This window comes from Lactuca saligna, chromosome 2 (assembly GCF_052625555.1).
Source record: "Lactuca saligna cultivar CGN05327 chromosome 2, ASM5262555v1, whole genome shotgun sequence".
NCBI lineage: Eukaryota > Viridiplantae > Streptophyta > Magnoliopsida > Asterales > Asteraceae > Lactuca > Lactuca saligna.
This window is the reverse complement of record NC_136418.1, coordinates 35,016,200-35,033,541: the sequence shown is the minus strand read 5'-3', so window position 1 is coordinate 35,033,541 and position 17,342 is coordinate 35,016,200. Positions and strand designations below refer to the sequence as shown.

At 32.6% G+C, this 17,342-nt stretch overlaps 1 protein-coding gene across 1 annotated transcript; it reads left to right on the top strand.

Annotated features, from left to right (window-relative positions):
- Positions 1 to 9,348: 9,348 nt before the first annotated feature.
- On the top strand, positions 9,349 to 12,109 carry LOC145030858 (protein DETOXIFICATION 14-like). The gene is made up of 7 exons (XM_078979292.1): positions 9,349 to 9,705; positions 9,802 to 10,346; positions 10,472 to 10,558; positions 10,668 to 10,724; positions 11,321 to 11,559; positions 11,634 to 11,839; positions 11,926 to 12,109. The coding sequence occupies exons 1-7, from the start codon at positions 9,472 to 9,474 to the stop codon at positions 11,995 to 11,997; spliced, it is 1,440 nt and encodes a 479-aa protein (XP_078835418.1). The 5' UTR covers positions 9,349 to 9,471; the 3' UTR covers positions 11,998 to 12,109.
- The last annotated feature ends 5,233 nt before the right edge of the window (positions 12,110 to 17,342 follow it).

Here is a 17,342-nt window from a genome sequence, read left to right as displayed (position 1 = left end):
AGTGTAATGACATCAAATTGATATGTAAAAGTCAACATAATATCATTGATGCGGAAATAGTTGTTGATCAACATGCTCGCAGTAAGATATTTTTGTCAATGATTCATATATGTCCGTCTGATGAATAAATGTTCCCATTCAAGTTGAAGTGACTCTTTTTCGTAATCGACTATGTTTTGCGATGTCGATAAATAAAGACCAGGGACAAACAATTCTTAATATAGGTATATATCTACCAGAATCGGTATTCTCGCATGGATAACTTTACATTGCTTTGTCCAAAGAGACATCATATACCAATACAAAGGTATTAGTGAAACCTGGAAAAATTTTCAACGATAACAAGTCTATACTTCAAAGTTGGTGTATACAGAAATGTTCCTTTAACTATGTCTCAGACCATCCACCTCCACTTCCATCTCCCTCATTGTTTTTATTATTTCTTTGAATTTGAATTCGTATAACAATTTTATGTGTTCCTTTTATACTTTGAAGGGAAACTAACTGTTGAAAGTAAACTAATAGAAAAACAATGGTTTTGGGAGGTGATCTAGACAAGTGTTGCCGGTCGTGAGACGTGGAGCACATGCACATACGGTGGATTCTAGCATACTAATGTCACATTTTTGGTCTTTGATTCTAGCATACAAGCATAGATTGTGACTCTTATTAATAGTTGTTTAGATGTAGTAAACTATTTGCACAAAAAATTAACCGCCTGTTGAAAAAATTCATGAAAGAAACTATTCACCACCCGTCGCTTGGCGCGGGTAAATAGGTAGTGTGTGTGTGTGTATATATATATATATATATATATATATATATATATATATATATATATATATATATATATATATATATATATATTAATTTATAACCCGTAGGAACCACGGTTATAAAATTAATCAAACTTTTATAGTAAAAACTCAAAATTATTAATCAGTTATTTTAAATAAATTATTAATTTAAAAGATATTTTTATTAGTTATATGAAATTATAATCGTTGATTCAAATAAATATGTAAAACTGATTTTTAATATATATTAGATATTTTTTATTTGTGAATTAATGAAAACAATAATATAAATTTTAAAATTTAAAATAGAGAATAAATACATTGACAAATAGCATCACATTAATGAGGAGGTCTAATAAATTTAAAATAGAGAACTAATAGATTGACAAGTGACAACACATTAATTAAGAGGTCTAATATGGTGACACATGGCAAAAGCACTACTCTTTTATTAGTATAGGAATATATATATATATATATATATATATATATAGTTTATTTGAGAACGTGATTATTTTGTGAGACAAGGGGACAAATTTTCAGCTCATGATTATAATTGATCCAATTGTTCTTAATAATAAATGATTAGTGCTGATTAATTTTGATTAAGGGGCTTACCTAGAGTATCATGGGTAGTTAGTTATTGTTCATATTCTTTTTATTTTCCTGACAATCTATATAAGCCTATTAGATTCATGTTTATTTCATGGAAGCCCTAGATTGAGAATTAGGTCTTCCATAGAACAAGATTTAGATCCATTCAGGTTGGATAATAGTTATTGATTTCAACAATCAATCATCAGTTCGTAAGAATTTGATGTAACAGTATTTTGATTTTTTCTGATGATGACTTTAGAAGCAATCAAGATGAAGATTCCAACAAATCGATAATAAGTTTAGTTCTTTTACTTCAATATTTCAATAAATTGATCCTAAGTTCAAGTCTTTTACATGAAGATTACAGAAATTGGGGATGTAGATTTCAGAATCGATGGTATCTCTATATCCTCTTCACCAACTTTAGGATTCATAAATCCTCATTGATTTTGACGAAGTTTTCAGCAATCCACCATTACTTCACTTGTTGAGCAATCCAACGTCATATAAGATCATAATCTATAATTTCAAGGTTTGATGTTTTTTCTTTCTTTTGACATCGATTTGAATATCTACAATCTATAATTTTTTCATGAACTTCATCAATAATTGATCGTCAATTGAGATCGTTTTGTGATTTATCTATAAAACTAATTATGTATGTACAAAAGAGTTATTGTTCTTGAGTAACTTCTCTTAAATTATATACACATTCTACATGTTTGATAAAAATTCTAAATGAACAAAGAGCTTGATGTATCATTTCACTTTTCCACGACTAATGTCTTCTTTTAGACTGCTCATAGATCTGTACAAAATATTTCTAAAAAAGAAATTAATTAATTAGGGTTTAATTATTGAACTTTATGGAAAGTAATATAGGAAACTAAAATTTGTCATATATTTTGTTGATATTAGATGGATATGAACTTCATTTCATTCCTTGCAGTAAATAACTTAAAAGCAATAGAAAAATATTCATGACAATTTATTAGTATTTATATAAAGGAAGTTGATATTTCCACTTAATAAATTCATCCATCCACATGAGATACAATATCTTCGTAACTATCGTACAAGTTATTAAAACATACATTTTATGTGGATATAACAATTATCTAAAAGGTTATCTGCCTAGAAGTCTACTGTCACACATAAGGGTGTAACTGAACCGAGTCGAGTCGAGTAATGACAAACTCAAATTTTGACCCGACTAACAAATTCTAGCTCGAAACTAGCCTCGAGCTTAACTTGAACCTCAATTTCTAACTTGGGCTTGAGCTCAATAAAATAATCGATGCTTTCGAATTCGGCTCGACTAATTATTAAAAAGATAGATTTATATAAAATTGAAATAGACATATGACTAATGTCATGTGCCGACTCAACTCAGTTCAATTATGTTAAATACGAATAAGAAAAAGGGTAAAGGTAAAAGTATAACGATGTGCAATTGAGCTCATGAACCGAGTATTTTAAATACTGGAGCACAACTCGATATACTCGACTAGCTCTAGCTCAAGATCGACTCGACTTGAACCAAGTCAATTTCGAGCTAGTCTCGAGTATCTCACTGGTTAGTTCAACTCAGTTACACCTCACGTACCACCTTTAGAGAAGATTAATTAGGTACGAGTAGAGATTTTTATAATAACGTTAACATCATTATATATATATATATATATATATATATATATATATATATATATATATATATATATATATATATATATATATATTTATTGTTTTACTCCTTGAAAACATAGTTTTGTTCATTAAATGGTTTATCATTCTAATTTGGTGCGTAATTCCTCAGCTATTTCATTTTGGTTTGACTTAAATATTAATAGAAATCTTCCCTTAATAATAAAATAACCAAAATAATGACAAAAATTCAATAGTTTATGCATTAGATGTTTAAACCATAAACAATGTTTGGTTGTAATCGAATTCGAATTACATATTTACAAAACAATTGGGTGTGTTTGGGCCTGTTTCAAGAAGCCCAACGATCATATTGTTGGCTAAATTTCTGCCAACATTGGGCCCTTCAAATCGAGACAGCATCATGAATTCATGATGTATCAATAATTGGAGATGCTTTTTCGTCCATAATGGATGGTAAACGGTTGAATGTGATTTACTACTTTGGAAAAAAAAAAATTGACAACAAAATAAACCTACTCGATGGTGATCCAATCAAGTGGGTTAAATTTACCCCATTAAAAGTCTTTGTTTCATACGGAGAGAGAAACTCTACATGATCCCATTAACAAGGAGCTCTCGACATAGAGGTGTAAACATCGATTCGGTCAAGCTTAACAAGCCGAACATTTCAATACTTGAGCTCAACTCAGTAATATACTCAAGTAGCTCAAGCTTAGGTATGTAGACGAGCCGAGCTGAGCTTCACTCTAATCGAACCAAGCTCGTTTAAAGTTAATCGAGCTCGAGCTCGTGAAACATATATAAAGCTCGATACCGGCTTGTTTGTCAGCATCGCTTACTACTGATCATGATCGACTTGTTACTTTTTCATATTTTATTAATGTATAAGTAATTATTAATAATAAATAAATAAAAGTATATTATACAAAAGCTTGTTAAAGCTCGTGAGTGTAAACGAGTTTGTAAGTACAGGTTCGAGATCAGACTCGTTTATTAAATGAGTTTTATTCTAGGCTCGGGCTCATTTCGAGCTTTTAACGATCTGATCTTGTGTAGTTCGGCTCGTTTACATCCATACTCAAGCTTGAGCTTGAGCTTGAATCAAGTCGATTCGAGTTGTTTTCGAATATCTCACGAGCCATTCGACTCAGTTACACCCCATAGTAACAGGCAACTCCAGTTACCCTATTTCAGGTATCGGAGCTTTAGGTAAACATCGTTATTAAGAAGTTACCATAAAATGAAAACTGGGCATTAGTTCCATATCAAATGATTCTTAATGTAATTAGAAAAGAAGAAAAAAAAAGCATATTACATATATCAATATTAGTTTATTATTAATAAAGTAATTATATGAAATGATTCTTGATGTAGCGAATCCATAGCAAGGGCTGCAATCCAGCAATACCACATCAATTATGATTTATATCTCTACATAATAGTTGTAAGGGACAGATCCAATACCACATCAATTATGATTTATATCTCTACATAATAGTTGTAAGGGACAGATCATAATTGAACTTTTGTGTACTAAATCCTACAAGATATCCAAATTGTCAATATAAATGCTTGTATGAGAAGACGAAACAATGGAAAAACCAAATCAAATAATGAACTTAGATAAGATTTATCACAAATATGTAATAAGCATTCAGGTATGTGTGACAAGTTTATTAAAAACAAAAACCAAAAAAAAAAATGCTAGATAAAAAACCATAAAAAGAAGAAATTTAGTATGAAAAACATTAAAATCAAAGTGGATAAGAGTACACATCAAAAATCAAATAACATCCTGTATCCTTCATTTAAACTGGACCAAAAATCTAACCCTGAGGAGGTGGCGGCAAAGAAGAAGCAGTGGCGGCGCGCTGGTGGGTGAGGCCGAATGTGAAACAAATCGGCAAAAAATTAAAACCACAGGTACTTTTCATGATTAAAATAAAAGTTAAGGGTTTTCAATCCATAATTAGGAAACCACAAGGACCATTTCTAAAGTTTAGGACTTTGAATATTATTATAATAACTTATTATACTTACGTGTAAACCATTTTGCACAAAGTGACGACATGGGATGCCACTTGTTATACGTTTTTGACATTACCATACCCACGATTGTCTAAAGAAGCCCATAGAATCATATCTAAGTTGACAAGCTTTAATGGATGTTTTTTATGACTAAAATAATATCTTTCTATATCTTCTCTCTTTTATGATATCCATAGAGTTGAACATTAATGGCAATTGAAAGATTTGTTACCCTTAATTTTAAATAAAATGTTGGACATACATCAAGTTATGCACAACTCGAGAAACCAAGTTACTTCTTTTTAGATTGCTTTGCTTCCAAGTAGTCTTAAAAAATGTTGTTTAAAACATTCTTTACTTATAAATCCCAAGTTAGCATGATGCATCTTCACATACAAAATTGTCATATCTCTTCTTCCATATGGAATTAATTTCTTTCTTGTAAATATGTACATTCAAAATTGACAAATATGTCAGCTAGCTCCCAGGGTTGCATTTTCGTTGTTTCTAGATATGATTATATCAATAACATTTCAGCCGTATAACCACTTATATTTACACAAGATTTCGGCCATATAACCAATTAATTAAAATGTAGACAACGTTTCTCAACTTTGTCTGCAATGTATAGTCCCACTATCCAAGATGTATAGTTACACTATCCAAGATATGAAGCTATATAACCAATTAATTAAAGGGAAAATGACTTTAAGAGTAATTAACTTTTGCTTTTGTACTCATTTTGTCTTTTTTTTTTTTTTTTTTTTTTTTTTTTTTTTTTTTTTTTTTTTTGTATTCAATATACCATCGAACTTGTTGTTGGTGTTTACGGTAGCCCTTTTGACCGGCTTTTGACCTGTGATAGCCGGTCAAAGGGTTATGGTGAACACAAACAACAAGTTCGATGGTATATTGAGTACAAAAAAAAAGAGGAAAGGGACCAAATGAGAACAAACGCAACAGTTGGTTACCCTCCTGATTCATTTTCCCTTTACTCATTTACAACAAATCTCACATCATCTCCTGATGGGTTTTAGTCGTAAGAACATTCTATGTGCTCATACAAACCTAATGCTTGGATCTAGGTTTCTCTATTGTACATGCAATTCATCCAAGACTATAAACCCTAATTCTAGTCCCTTAAGTTTAATTAATCTCTTTTAGTCACAAACTTAATTCTTATTAATTCTTGACTAATATTAATTAAACAATATGATTTCTCCTTTAATATATTATTCCCATAATATATTAATAAATCATATTTAATCCTTTATCTTCATCATTCATCCCATCAAGTTGCTTTGGTGAACACAACCCAAAAGGACTATGCACCATCGGGTCAAATACATACCAAATTAGTTATGGACTTAGACACTAATCCAACATCTCCTACTAATATTAATTATTTTATGAGATTCATTCTTGCTTCTCTTCAAAACATGACCTACAAAAGAACATTATTCATACATGTACAACTTTGTAATGCACTTGAATATTTATTAGGGGAATCTTGACTAAGCAGGCGCATTTCATGACTATATTTACATTTGCAATCAAATGATTTATCGTATCATGGATTCTAGACAAGTCTACAAACGAGTGGAATCACAAGTGCTGTGATTTTTGAATTTACTTAGCTTTAAGATTGAACTCATGGGATAAGATATAACATCAATATGTAATGTATTATGGTAATGTGTCTACAAAAGCAACATGATATTGTACATATTGATGTTGTATCTTATCCCATGAGTTCGATCTTAAAGCTAAGTAACTAAAAAATCATAGCACTTGTGATTCCACTCGTTTGTAGACTTGTCTAGAATCCATGAGATACGATAAATCATTTGATTGCAAATGTAAATGTAATCATGAAATGCGCCTGCTTAGTCAAGATTCCCCTAATAAATATTCAAGTGCATTACAAAGTTGTACATGTATGAATAATGTCCATTCGTAGGTTATGTTTTGAAGAGAATAAAGAATGAATCTCATAAAGTCATTAATATCAGTAGGAGATGATGTGAGATTTGTTGTAAATGAGTAAAGGAAAAATGAATCAGGAGGGTAACCAACTGTTGCGTTTGTTCTCATTTGGTCCATTTCCTTTATTTTTTGTACTCAATATACTATCGAACTTGTTATTTGTGTTCACCATAACCCTTTGACCGGCTAGCACAGGTCAAAAACCGGTCAAAAGGGCTATGGTAAACACCAACAAAAAGTTCAATGGTATATTGAAAAATAAAAAAAAAGGACCAAATAAGTAAAAACGCAAAAATTAATTACCCTTAAGAGTTATTTTCCCTTAAGACAACGATTCCCAACTTTGTATATAGTCCCACTATCAAGATATAAAGCCGAAATGTAGATTTTAAGTGACTTTTGGTTTTGATGCGACGTAAAGTTAGTCTATAATAAATTTGAAATGTCCGATTTTGGAAATGTTAGTCAAATTGTTTATGCTCAAAAGTTACATCATTTCCATATATTTTTTAGAGTAAATTACACGAATGGTCCCTATGGTTTAGTATAATTTGCGAGTTTGGTCCTTAATTTATTTTTTTAACTCGGAAGGTCCCTATTGTTTGTTTTTGTTACGCGTTTGGTCCCTGTCTTACCTAAAAATACTATTTTTCCTTTAATTTTTTAAATTTATTTAAATAAACACAACCCTAACCCCAACCATTCATCTTACCTTACCTACCTTAACATTTTTTCCTATTTAAATAATAGTATTTTTAACTAAGATAAGGACCAAACACGTAACAAAAATAAACAGTAGGGACCAAGCGTGTAACAAAAACAAACAACAGGGACCTTCCGAGTTAAAAAAATAAGTTAGGGACCAATCATGCAAATTACCCCAAACCATAGGGACCATTCGTGTAATTTAAATTCATCATTTAATTTGGTTTTTCGATTGTTTTGTGTTTTCATAGAAGCATTTATATATTGACAATTTGGATATCTTGTAGGATTTGTTACCGAAAAGTTTAATTAGGGTCTGTCCCTAACGAATATTATGTACAAATAAACACCAGAATTGATGTTGTATGGGTGGGTTGCAGCCCTTGTTATGGGTATATTCTCAAGCCGATCAAGTCGAGTCGACCTTGAGCTTGAGCTTGAGCTACTCGAGCTCGTGAAACTCGCAAACTTAATCAAACTTAGTTATATTTATACTTTGATCCTTTATTTTTTTTATATTTTCCATAACCGAGTCAAACTCATGACCTTAGTTGTATTTCTATTTGAATTTAATGTAATAAGTTCGATTCTTTTTAATAATTATTCGAGTCGAGCCTAATTGAAAATGTTGATTGTTTTATTGCACCCAAGCCCGAGTTTGAAATTGAAGCTTGAGTCGAGTTCAAACTCGAGTTTTTTAGTCGAATCCAGTTTCTGATAGTTTTTTTAGGTAAGAAAGGGACCAAGCGCGTAACAAAAACAAACAATAGGGACCTTCCGAGTTAAAAAAATAAGTTAAGGACCAAACTCGCAAATTACACTAAACCATAGGGACCATTCGTGTAATTTACTCTAGGATTTATCACAAACATGTAACAGTGTTCACTCGGTAAAAATTTCCTTGTTTTTATACATTGATTTGAATCGATATCATTAATTTACCTAATCTTCAATCGTAGTTTCATGAGTCACGAAATCAAGTAGAAATTATGTCAAATGTATTGCGAATTTTGTATATCGTAAATGTAAATAACTGGAAGTCAGAGGAAGCATCATCAAAGTCCCCAATTTACTCCTCTAATTCAGAAACCTTATTTGCATGTATAGTAATCAACCATGAAATCAAAACCACTTAATCCCAAAAACATAAATCAAACCCATTGATTCAAAATCAAAACGATTAATCGTATTCGTATCAATCAATTAGACCCAAGAGGTTCAGAGCTAACCCTTAATCTGTAAATATCAAGTCAAAAATGGCAGATAAGCAAAGAAGAGAAAAAAGATGAACATATTGATTATAATGGAATGAAGATCAAAAATCAAATATGGACGACAAGAAAAATCTAGCGGCAAAGAAGAAGCAATGGTGGTGAGCTGGTGGACGAGACAATACGTGAAACAAATCGCGAAATAAATTAAATCACAGCGGTCTTTCATGATTAAAAAAAACGTTAGGGGTTTCAAATTCAAAATGTTAAAACCCTAAGGACCATTTTGGAAGTTTAGTGATTTGAATACTATTATAACGTTATTATACTTGTCTGTAATCGATTTTGCACATGCGGCGTGATTTTGCACGCAGATTTCAAGTAATAAGAATCCTAATTTGCCCCACAACACCGTTGTTTTGTCTGTTCTGTATTATCTATATGTATGGCTGTTTTCATGGTGTTGTGAGAGGAGAAACATGGAAATGGTCGATGAGTTGCAGGAGGAGAGACGCGATGTGCAAAGATGGGGCGATTATGGTCGTGAGGTAAACAAGATGGGTCGAATCGCCGTACCCATGGTGGTTGTGGCGGCGTTGCAGTATTTGATGCAAATGGTGGCGGTGATAATGGTGGGGCATGTTGATCAACTATCTCTTTCTAGCCTCGCCATTGCCACCTCTCTAACCAATGTCACTGGTTTTAGTCTTCTTGTAAGTTTCCCCTTTACTTTTTATATGGTTGTATATTTATATTTATATCCTTTCTATAAAATAATTATTTTTCTATATCCAAAAAAATAAAAAAAGTCAGGACTTGTGGGAGGGTTGGAGACGCTTTGTGGGCAAGCTTTTGGAGCAAAACAACACAATAAAATCGGGGTTTACACATGCAGTGCTATAATCTCATTGCTATTAGTTTGCATCCCAATTTCCATCTTGTGGATTTTCCTAGACAAGTTCCTTATTTTAATTCACCAAGACCTTGAAATATCCCATGAAACCCGAAAATACTCTATCTACCTCATTCCTGCTTTATTTTTTGGTGCCATTGTTAAACCTCTTGTTAGATCACTACAAACCCAAAGCTTAACTTTGCCATTGTTGGTGAGTTCAGGACTCGTTTTATGTTTCCATGTCCCTCTTTGTTGGGCTTTGGTGTTCAAGTCAAAGATGGGAGGCGTTGGTGCTGCTTTGGCGTTTAGTGTGTCGAATTTGTTTTATTTGATTTTGATAGTGTTTTATCTCAAATTCTCAAAGATGTGTAAGAATACAAGTGTAACTATTTCTATGGACGCTATTATCGGTATCAAGGAATTCTTCCGGTTTGCCATCCCATCCGCTGTTATGATATGGTAAAACTATAGCATGTTTTTAACAATAAAAAACTTTGATAGATTAGATTTGTCGTTTCAAAAAATAGAACAATAAAAAGCTTTGATCATCGATTTTGATAGAAATAAATGCATACATTTTGTAGTCTCAAATGGTGGTCATTGGAAATTCTCATCTTGCTCTCGGGTTTGCTACCGAATGCAAAGCTCGAAACATCGGTTCTTTCCATATGGTAAACTTTCACTAATCACCATCTTTTCCTCTCAAAAAATCATAAATGATAATCATATAATCATATGTCACAAGTTGTAAATTAATATTCCATTTCTTGTTTGTATTAGCCTAACGATCTCCACATTACACTTCACTATACCCTATGGATTTGGAGCAGCTGCAAGGTATTATATATATAGGCAAAACAACTTAAAAGCCCAATGAAGTTTTCAAACTATTCAAAAACCCCCAATCATGTTTTGTCTGTTAAAAAAACCCAATGAACGTAACCTTTTGTCTAAAAAATCCAACAAAGTTCCACAAAGTTTAGAAAATCTCAATCTTGTTTTGTTTAAGTTCTTTGGGTTTTTTTGAACAGTCAAAACATGATTGGAGTTTTTTAAACATTTTGGAAACTTCGTTGGTTTAACAAGTCAGTTTTCCGATACGGTAATAAGCCACATCATTCGTTTCTCTTATTTGACTTTCAGGAAAGTGTAACTTAGTTGGGCTTTTTAGACAAAATGTTAAGTTTGTTGGGATTTTTTGAACAGACAAAACATGATTGAGATTTTTTGAACGCTTTGGAAACTTTATTGGGCTTTTAAGTCATTTTCCCATATATATATATATATATATATATATATATATATATATATATATATATATATATATATATATATATATATATATATATATATACTCTCAATTTTCAATTTCAAACCATTAAAAATCGTTTTTCATTTCAAAGAAAAATCTTATTCTAGAATCGGATTTGTAGCACTCGGGTTTCAAATGAGTTAGGGGCTGGGAACCCTCAAGCAGCCAAGCTAGCTGTTCACACAGTGATGTTTGTAATTGTCATTGAAGCTATAATAGTAAGTACGACGGTTTTTGGTTGTCGTCATTACATTGGAAAAGCTTTTAGCAATGAAACCGAAGTAGTGAGTTATGTTGCATCAATGAGTCCTTTTATATCTCTCTCCATCATCACAGATAGCCTACAAGCAACAATTTCTGGTAAGTGATCTTTTTATTTCCAATTTGTAATAACAAAATCGTTGTTAAATGTTAAAGCTTCATCATGGTTATAGGAATCGCTAGGGGAAGTGGGTGGCAACATATAGGAGCTTATGTGAATCTAGGGGCATTTTATTTGTTTGGGGTCCCATCAGGAATTGTTCTTGGGTTTCCTGTACATTTAAGAGCTAAGGGGCTTTGGATTGGAATAGTGATTGGATCGATAATACAGTCGACGTGTCTGTCTCTTGTAACTGGACTCACGGATTGGCAAAAACAGGTTCGTTTTTTTTTCAGATTTACTCATTTCTTTATATCGTTTTTCTTGCTCATGTGATGAATATGGTTACACAATTGTATATGTAGGCAATTAAGGCGAAGGAACGAATTTCGAAAGTGTCATCTATTGTAGACGATGATATAGAGACAAGAGAATGAGTACCCATAAAAGAGCATTTGGTTTTTTAATCGGTTTTATAATAGTGGTCAATAGAAAACATGTCATTGTTATGATACAATTTAATGATATATAAATAAATTTTTAAACTTATCTTTTATATCCTCTAATGAAGCAAGGAATGGAAAACATTGTTCAATTACTTCCGAAAAATGTTGTTGCACATGGAAAGGATAAAGGGATTACCGAATGAATCTGATTCCTTCTAAAGGCACGTTTTCAATCGACTCATGGCATCCCTTATTTTTTTCATTCCTTCACTCAAAGAATGAAAGCTACTGATGTTACCCTTGATTGGTTCTTAAATTGGTTGATATCACAGCCAAATAATGTGAATGCAACCAAAATCTCGTCTTGATAAAAAAGAACATTAAATTTGAATATAACAAATGTAATATATGAAATTGTTATATGGTATGTCTTACCAAGTTAGCAACAACAATGATATAAGATAATTGTAGGAAAGTTATGAATAGATTATTACTAAGATATTTCTACTTATATCAAATTGTGTAGTTACAATCATTGTGTAACGTATAATAGAAGTCAAAGTTTGGCAAAGTAGGCAGCTGTATAGGGTTTAATTTTTTTTGTGACTAATTTTTTTGTTTAATATATATATATATATATATATATATATATATATATATATATATATATATATATATATATATATTGTGACAACCCCAAACTTCTATCTTGTATAACTATTCAATTCAATCAATGTTAAACTCGTTTTTGTTATCTTTTAGCACGGTTTAAGGGTTCATTTAAGTGTTCTAAGCTTGAGTACAACCAAGGTTGACATTAGGGATGAGTTAACGAAGTCGTAAAGTAGCATTTCGGGCCGTACACTCCTTTAGGAGGAGTGTACGACCGTACACCCTTCCCCCCTCATGGCCGCACACTCAAGGTGGTGGGTCACCCACCCCTATATATATGAGTAAACATCCCTTCCTTTATTCCTTTCTTCCCTTAGCTGCACACCACTTCATTCTCTCTCAAGTTACTTTAACCGTGGACCCTCCAAGGCTTCAAAAATGTAAGTATTCCATCCTTTAGCTTGTTATACTTGAAAGACCTATTGATTCAAGCCTTGGTTCATCAAGTTTCAACATTGTTCTTCATCCTTTGAAGGAGTATGGCCGCACATCTTCATAAGGTTGGCCGTACACACCTTAAAGGCCCTCCAAAGTGAGAGTTTGGCCCCTATCATCTAGTTGGACATGCTAAACCTTTATTCCTATCCTTGATTCACCTTAAAGTCGACAACTTTAGCATTAACATTAAGGGTGTACGGCTGCACACCCCCTAGTACGGCCGCACACACCTCCTAGGGCCATAAACCTACTTTGATGATCTTTATTGGCCTCAAACTTGCATTACAACTAAGCATGGGACCTAGAACAATTCTTGGATGATAGTTAGGACCTTGGAAATACCTCAAAAACACACCTCTTCATGAGTGTATGGCCGTACACCCATGGCCGTATACACCATTAGGGTGGCCGTACACCTCCCTTAATCAATCACATATGGTTTTAACACTTAGTTTAAGTGTTTCCAAGTCCTTAGGGTGGTTTCCTATCATGTCTAGTCGTGAAATACCCCAATTTGAACATATATGTGTCATTACATGTTAAATAGGATCCAATTGTGTTCGAGGCTTCACTTGACACTCAACATCTCATATCGATCTTCATACAAACCACTCACTCGAGGTGAGTTCATACCCCTACGCTTTTATGGGTTTTAAATGTTTTCTGGGGGGAATACAAGCCAAACATACAAGATTTTCAGCGTATCTAAAACTTATGCAATTAATACAAATAAATGGTTTTACATAAAGCATTTAGATACCTTATCCCTTTTGTAATATGCGGAGCATAAAGGGCGTTTTCTAAACATAATTGCATAGTTTTCAGAATAATTCAAGAACATAACATTTCAGTCAAGGTATAATAGGTATAGTTTGGGGAATTCATTACCAGTTTTACCAACACAAACTTAGTTTATGACATTCATTACTACGTTCAGATAACAAGAGTATAACACTAAATAATTATTTTATGTATAATTATTTATATTCTACCAAGAATACAAACGATTTCAATTATAAGAACACGATACAAAACAACATGTAAACTAGTTAATGCAGGATTGTGAGACATCTCTTCATTTGTACCCTTTGGGGTACTGGTTAAATCCTCAACACTTAGTATAGCCAGAGTCTCCTGGTGTCACACCCCCAAACCAAGGATGGCGGAAACGTCCGGGGGTGGAGGACTTCATGTATAGCATCATAACCACAATTTCAATAGTAATTCAAGCAAACACAACCAACATATATATAATTGAAAAGTTACATCACTTGCATGAATTACATGTTTCAAAATCAATTACAATATGTTGTCAAAATATGAAAAGTTTGACGCCTCAACGTCCCATCCTCAAAAGCACTTGGTAACACGATTAATGCTTTCCTGTGAATACAAGTTGTTTGAAAAGTGTCAACACAAGGGTTGGTGAGTTCATAAGCTTTTATTAATAATCTTATTAGAAGTCTTTCACATGTAAATGTCGCGTTGTTTCAGAAAAATCCGATATTTTCCTTGAAATCCGAAAAATGTAGCCTTACAACCAAAGACTAGAATGTATGAAAAGTCATCGTTTCTTAGTAGGAATGTTGTGAGTTTAAAATGAATTGGAAAGTAAATTTATTTTATCAACCTAAAACCTACTTTGGTTTTTATGCAACCCCGTAAACTTTATGAATTGTTGTCTCCCTAAGTGAGTCGCTATAATCATACTGTGACTATGTGAACCTGCCACAACGTTTCTCAGGCGTCGCGAAAATGAAATGACATTTGTCACCCGTAGACCTGCAGGTCCCACTGTAGCTAGCAGCAAGGTGTGGGGTGTCAAACCCAATATAGATCTATATACAAGTATCACGTTCTCCCTCAAGGAGATTCTGATTATAACTACCAGGAATTATATCCCGCACTCGGACGTACGGGGAGAGAGAGAGAGAGTCTCACAACATAGGTTAACAAGTTTACTTGAAATGTGTGTGAATATAAATCTTTCTTGTATGAATGTACCCTTTTTGTACGAGTGCGTTGAGTGATGTATCATAAACTATACCTATTATAGTTTATCTAAAATGTATGTAATATGTATGAATTCTTTTATGGAAATGTATTAGTATTGTGAATTTATCAAACTATACATTTTATAGTCTAATAATACGTGTTCCAAAATGAATGAATAATATTTAATATGAATGTCTTAATTCCAGTTCATAATGATAAACTAACGCGGAAACACATTCAAATATTAGAACTTATGATTATACACTTTGCTCAACATAATACAAAGTGTTATGATATTTACATGCTGTTGGCTAACTTTAGCCATTCTGCCCTGTATTTGGAAAAATCATAGAAAAATCATACGAAGTCGAAAACTAGATCCGTAAATTCTGAGAGTTCACAAAATGTGTCTAGTTTGCTCATAAATTTTTATCTCAATTTATAATGACCTCTAACTTGGGTGAAAAAGTCCAAAATCACGGACTGGTCCGGATTGTTGTTTGAAATGATAGGCAGTTTTGTAAAAATCTCCATAAATTGTAGAAAAATCGTATGGAGATGTGCAAGTAGCCATTTTAAAGCTAAAAACTTGAACTATTTGCACCTTGTACAGTTTTGAAAACAAAAATGTGTAAGATGCCCAAAACAGTCCGTGAATGGAGTTGAACTTTTCTGATGAAGGCTGTTAGAAAACTTTTGATAGGTTCTTAGTGTTTTAACTTGTATTCACCCCCTGAAAACTTGAGAAATCATGAAAATGTAGGGGTATGAACTCACCTTGAGTGATTTCAGTAGATGATTGTTGAAGAATGGAAGTGTTTAATTCAAGAACACTTGGAGATGCCTTGAAGGTTTTCGAGAATCTAACATCATAGTTAGGGAGTTTGTGTAAGCAACCAAAGATTTGAGTAGAATGAAGTGAAATAATAATAGGGAGGATGAATTTTTACTTACTAAGTGTGGAAGAACACTTGAATCCAGCCTTGGATCTCGAAAATTTGTGTAGAAGAGTTTGAGAGAAAAAGTGATGTTTGTTACTTAGTGGAATGAGAGAAATGAGAGAAAATGAGGAGTTTGGTTGATTGTTCCAGCTCAAAAACGTGGGAGTGAGTGAAATTTGAGTGTAAGGGAACATTGAAGTGACATAGGTAAGGTGGGGAGGTATGGCTGGTCATAGAGTGGGTGTGGGTGGTTGCTTGTGACTTTGATTTTTTTTTTTTTTTTTTTTTTTTTTTTTTTTTTTTTTTTTTTTTTTAACTTGCAAGGCACAATGGAATATATTACTCCTATAAAGGAAATTGACTCAATCAAGGACGATTTCACAATTAAAGTTCGGATCATACGTCTTTGGACTCAAAAGTCAAGAACAATGTCTTATAATTGTCTATATCCCATTTTTAGTAATTTATTCTCAAAGAACAATGCTATAATCTGTAATTTATCATCTTTTAGTTTAATTTTCTAAATATATGTGTGGTTGTCTATGTGTGTGTATCTCTTTAAAAATTCTGCAATTTCATCATTTTATGACCCCCATTTGCGAAGTTGAGTATTTATTTCCAAAAATGCGAAACTCCAGGGACAATATTTGAAATCTTCTGTTTTCTTCCCCAATTCGCATTCTACTGTGAAATACTTCGCATCTTCATTCTTACACCCTTCGCATCCCTTCGCATTAATCACCTTCGCATTTTAACCTAATTAATCAAATGCGATTCACAAAATTTTTCATTCCAGATGCGAACACAGTTTAGTTCTTGAACTCTAAACTTGCGAAATCAAAAATTCATATGTTGAACCCATATGCGAATATTAACCCAATTGACTTCAAATTGATTCATAGATGCGAACACTCGATTGTTTTACTTTCGCAAAATGAGCATCAACAACTCCACAATCGAGTTTTTAAATTCTTGCAAACAACAATTTCATAGTCCTTGACTTCGCGTTTTTCTTCACGAATCATCCCTCAATCATCAATCCAATTGCGAATCAAAAACTCATATGTTCTTGCTTTATCGATTCATCGACTACACTCATACAAATGCGAACAATACTCAATTTCAAAATCGATTGAAACTTATAGCAAAGCTAAATCCAACTTCGCATTAATCACCTTCGCATTTTAACCTAATTAATCAAATGCGATTCACAAAATTTTTCATCAGTTTAATTCATTGATTAGTACGAAGGCTTAGGAAATTTTTAACACAAACTTTTCTCCTGTGATG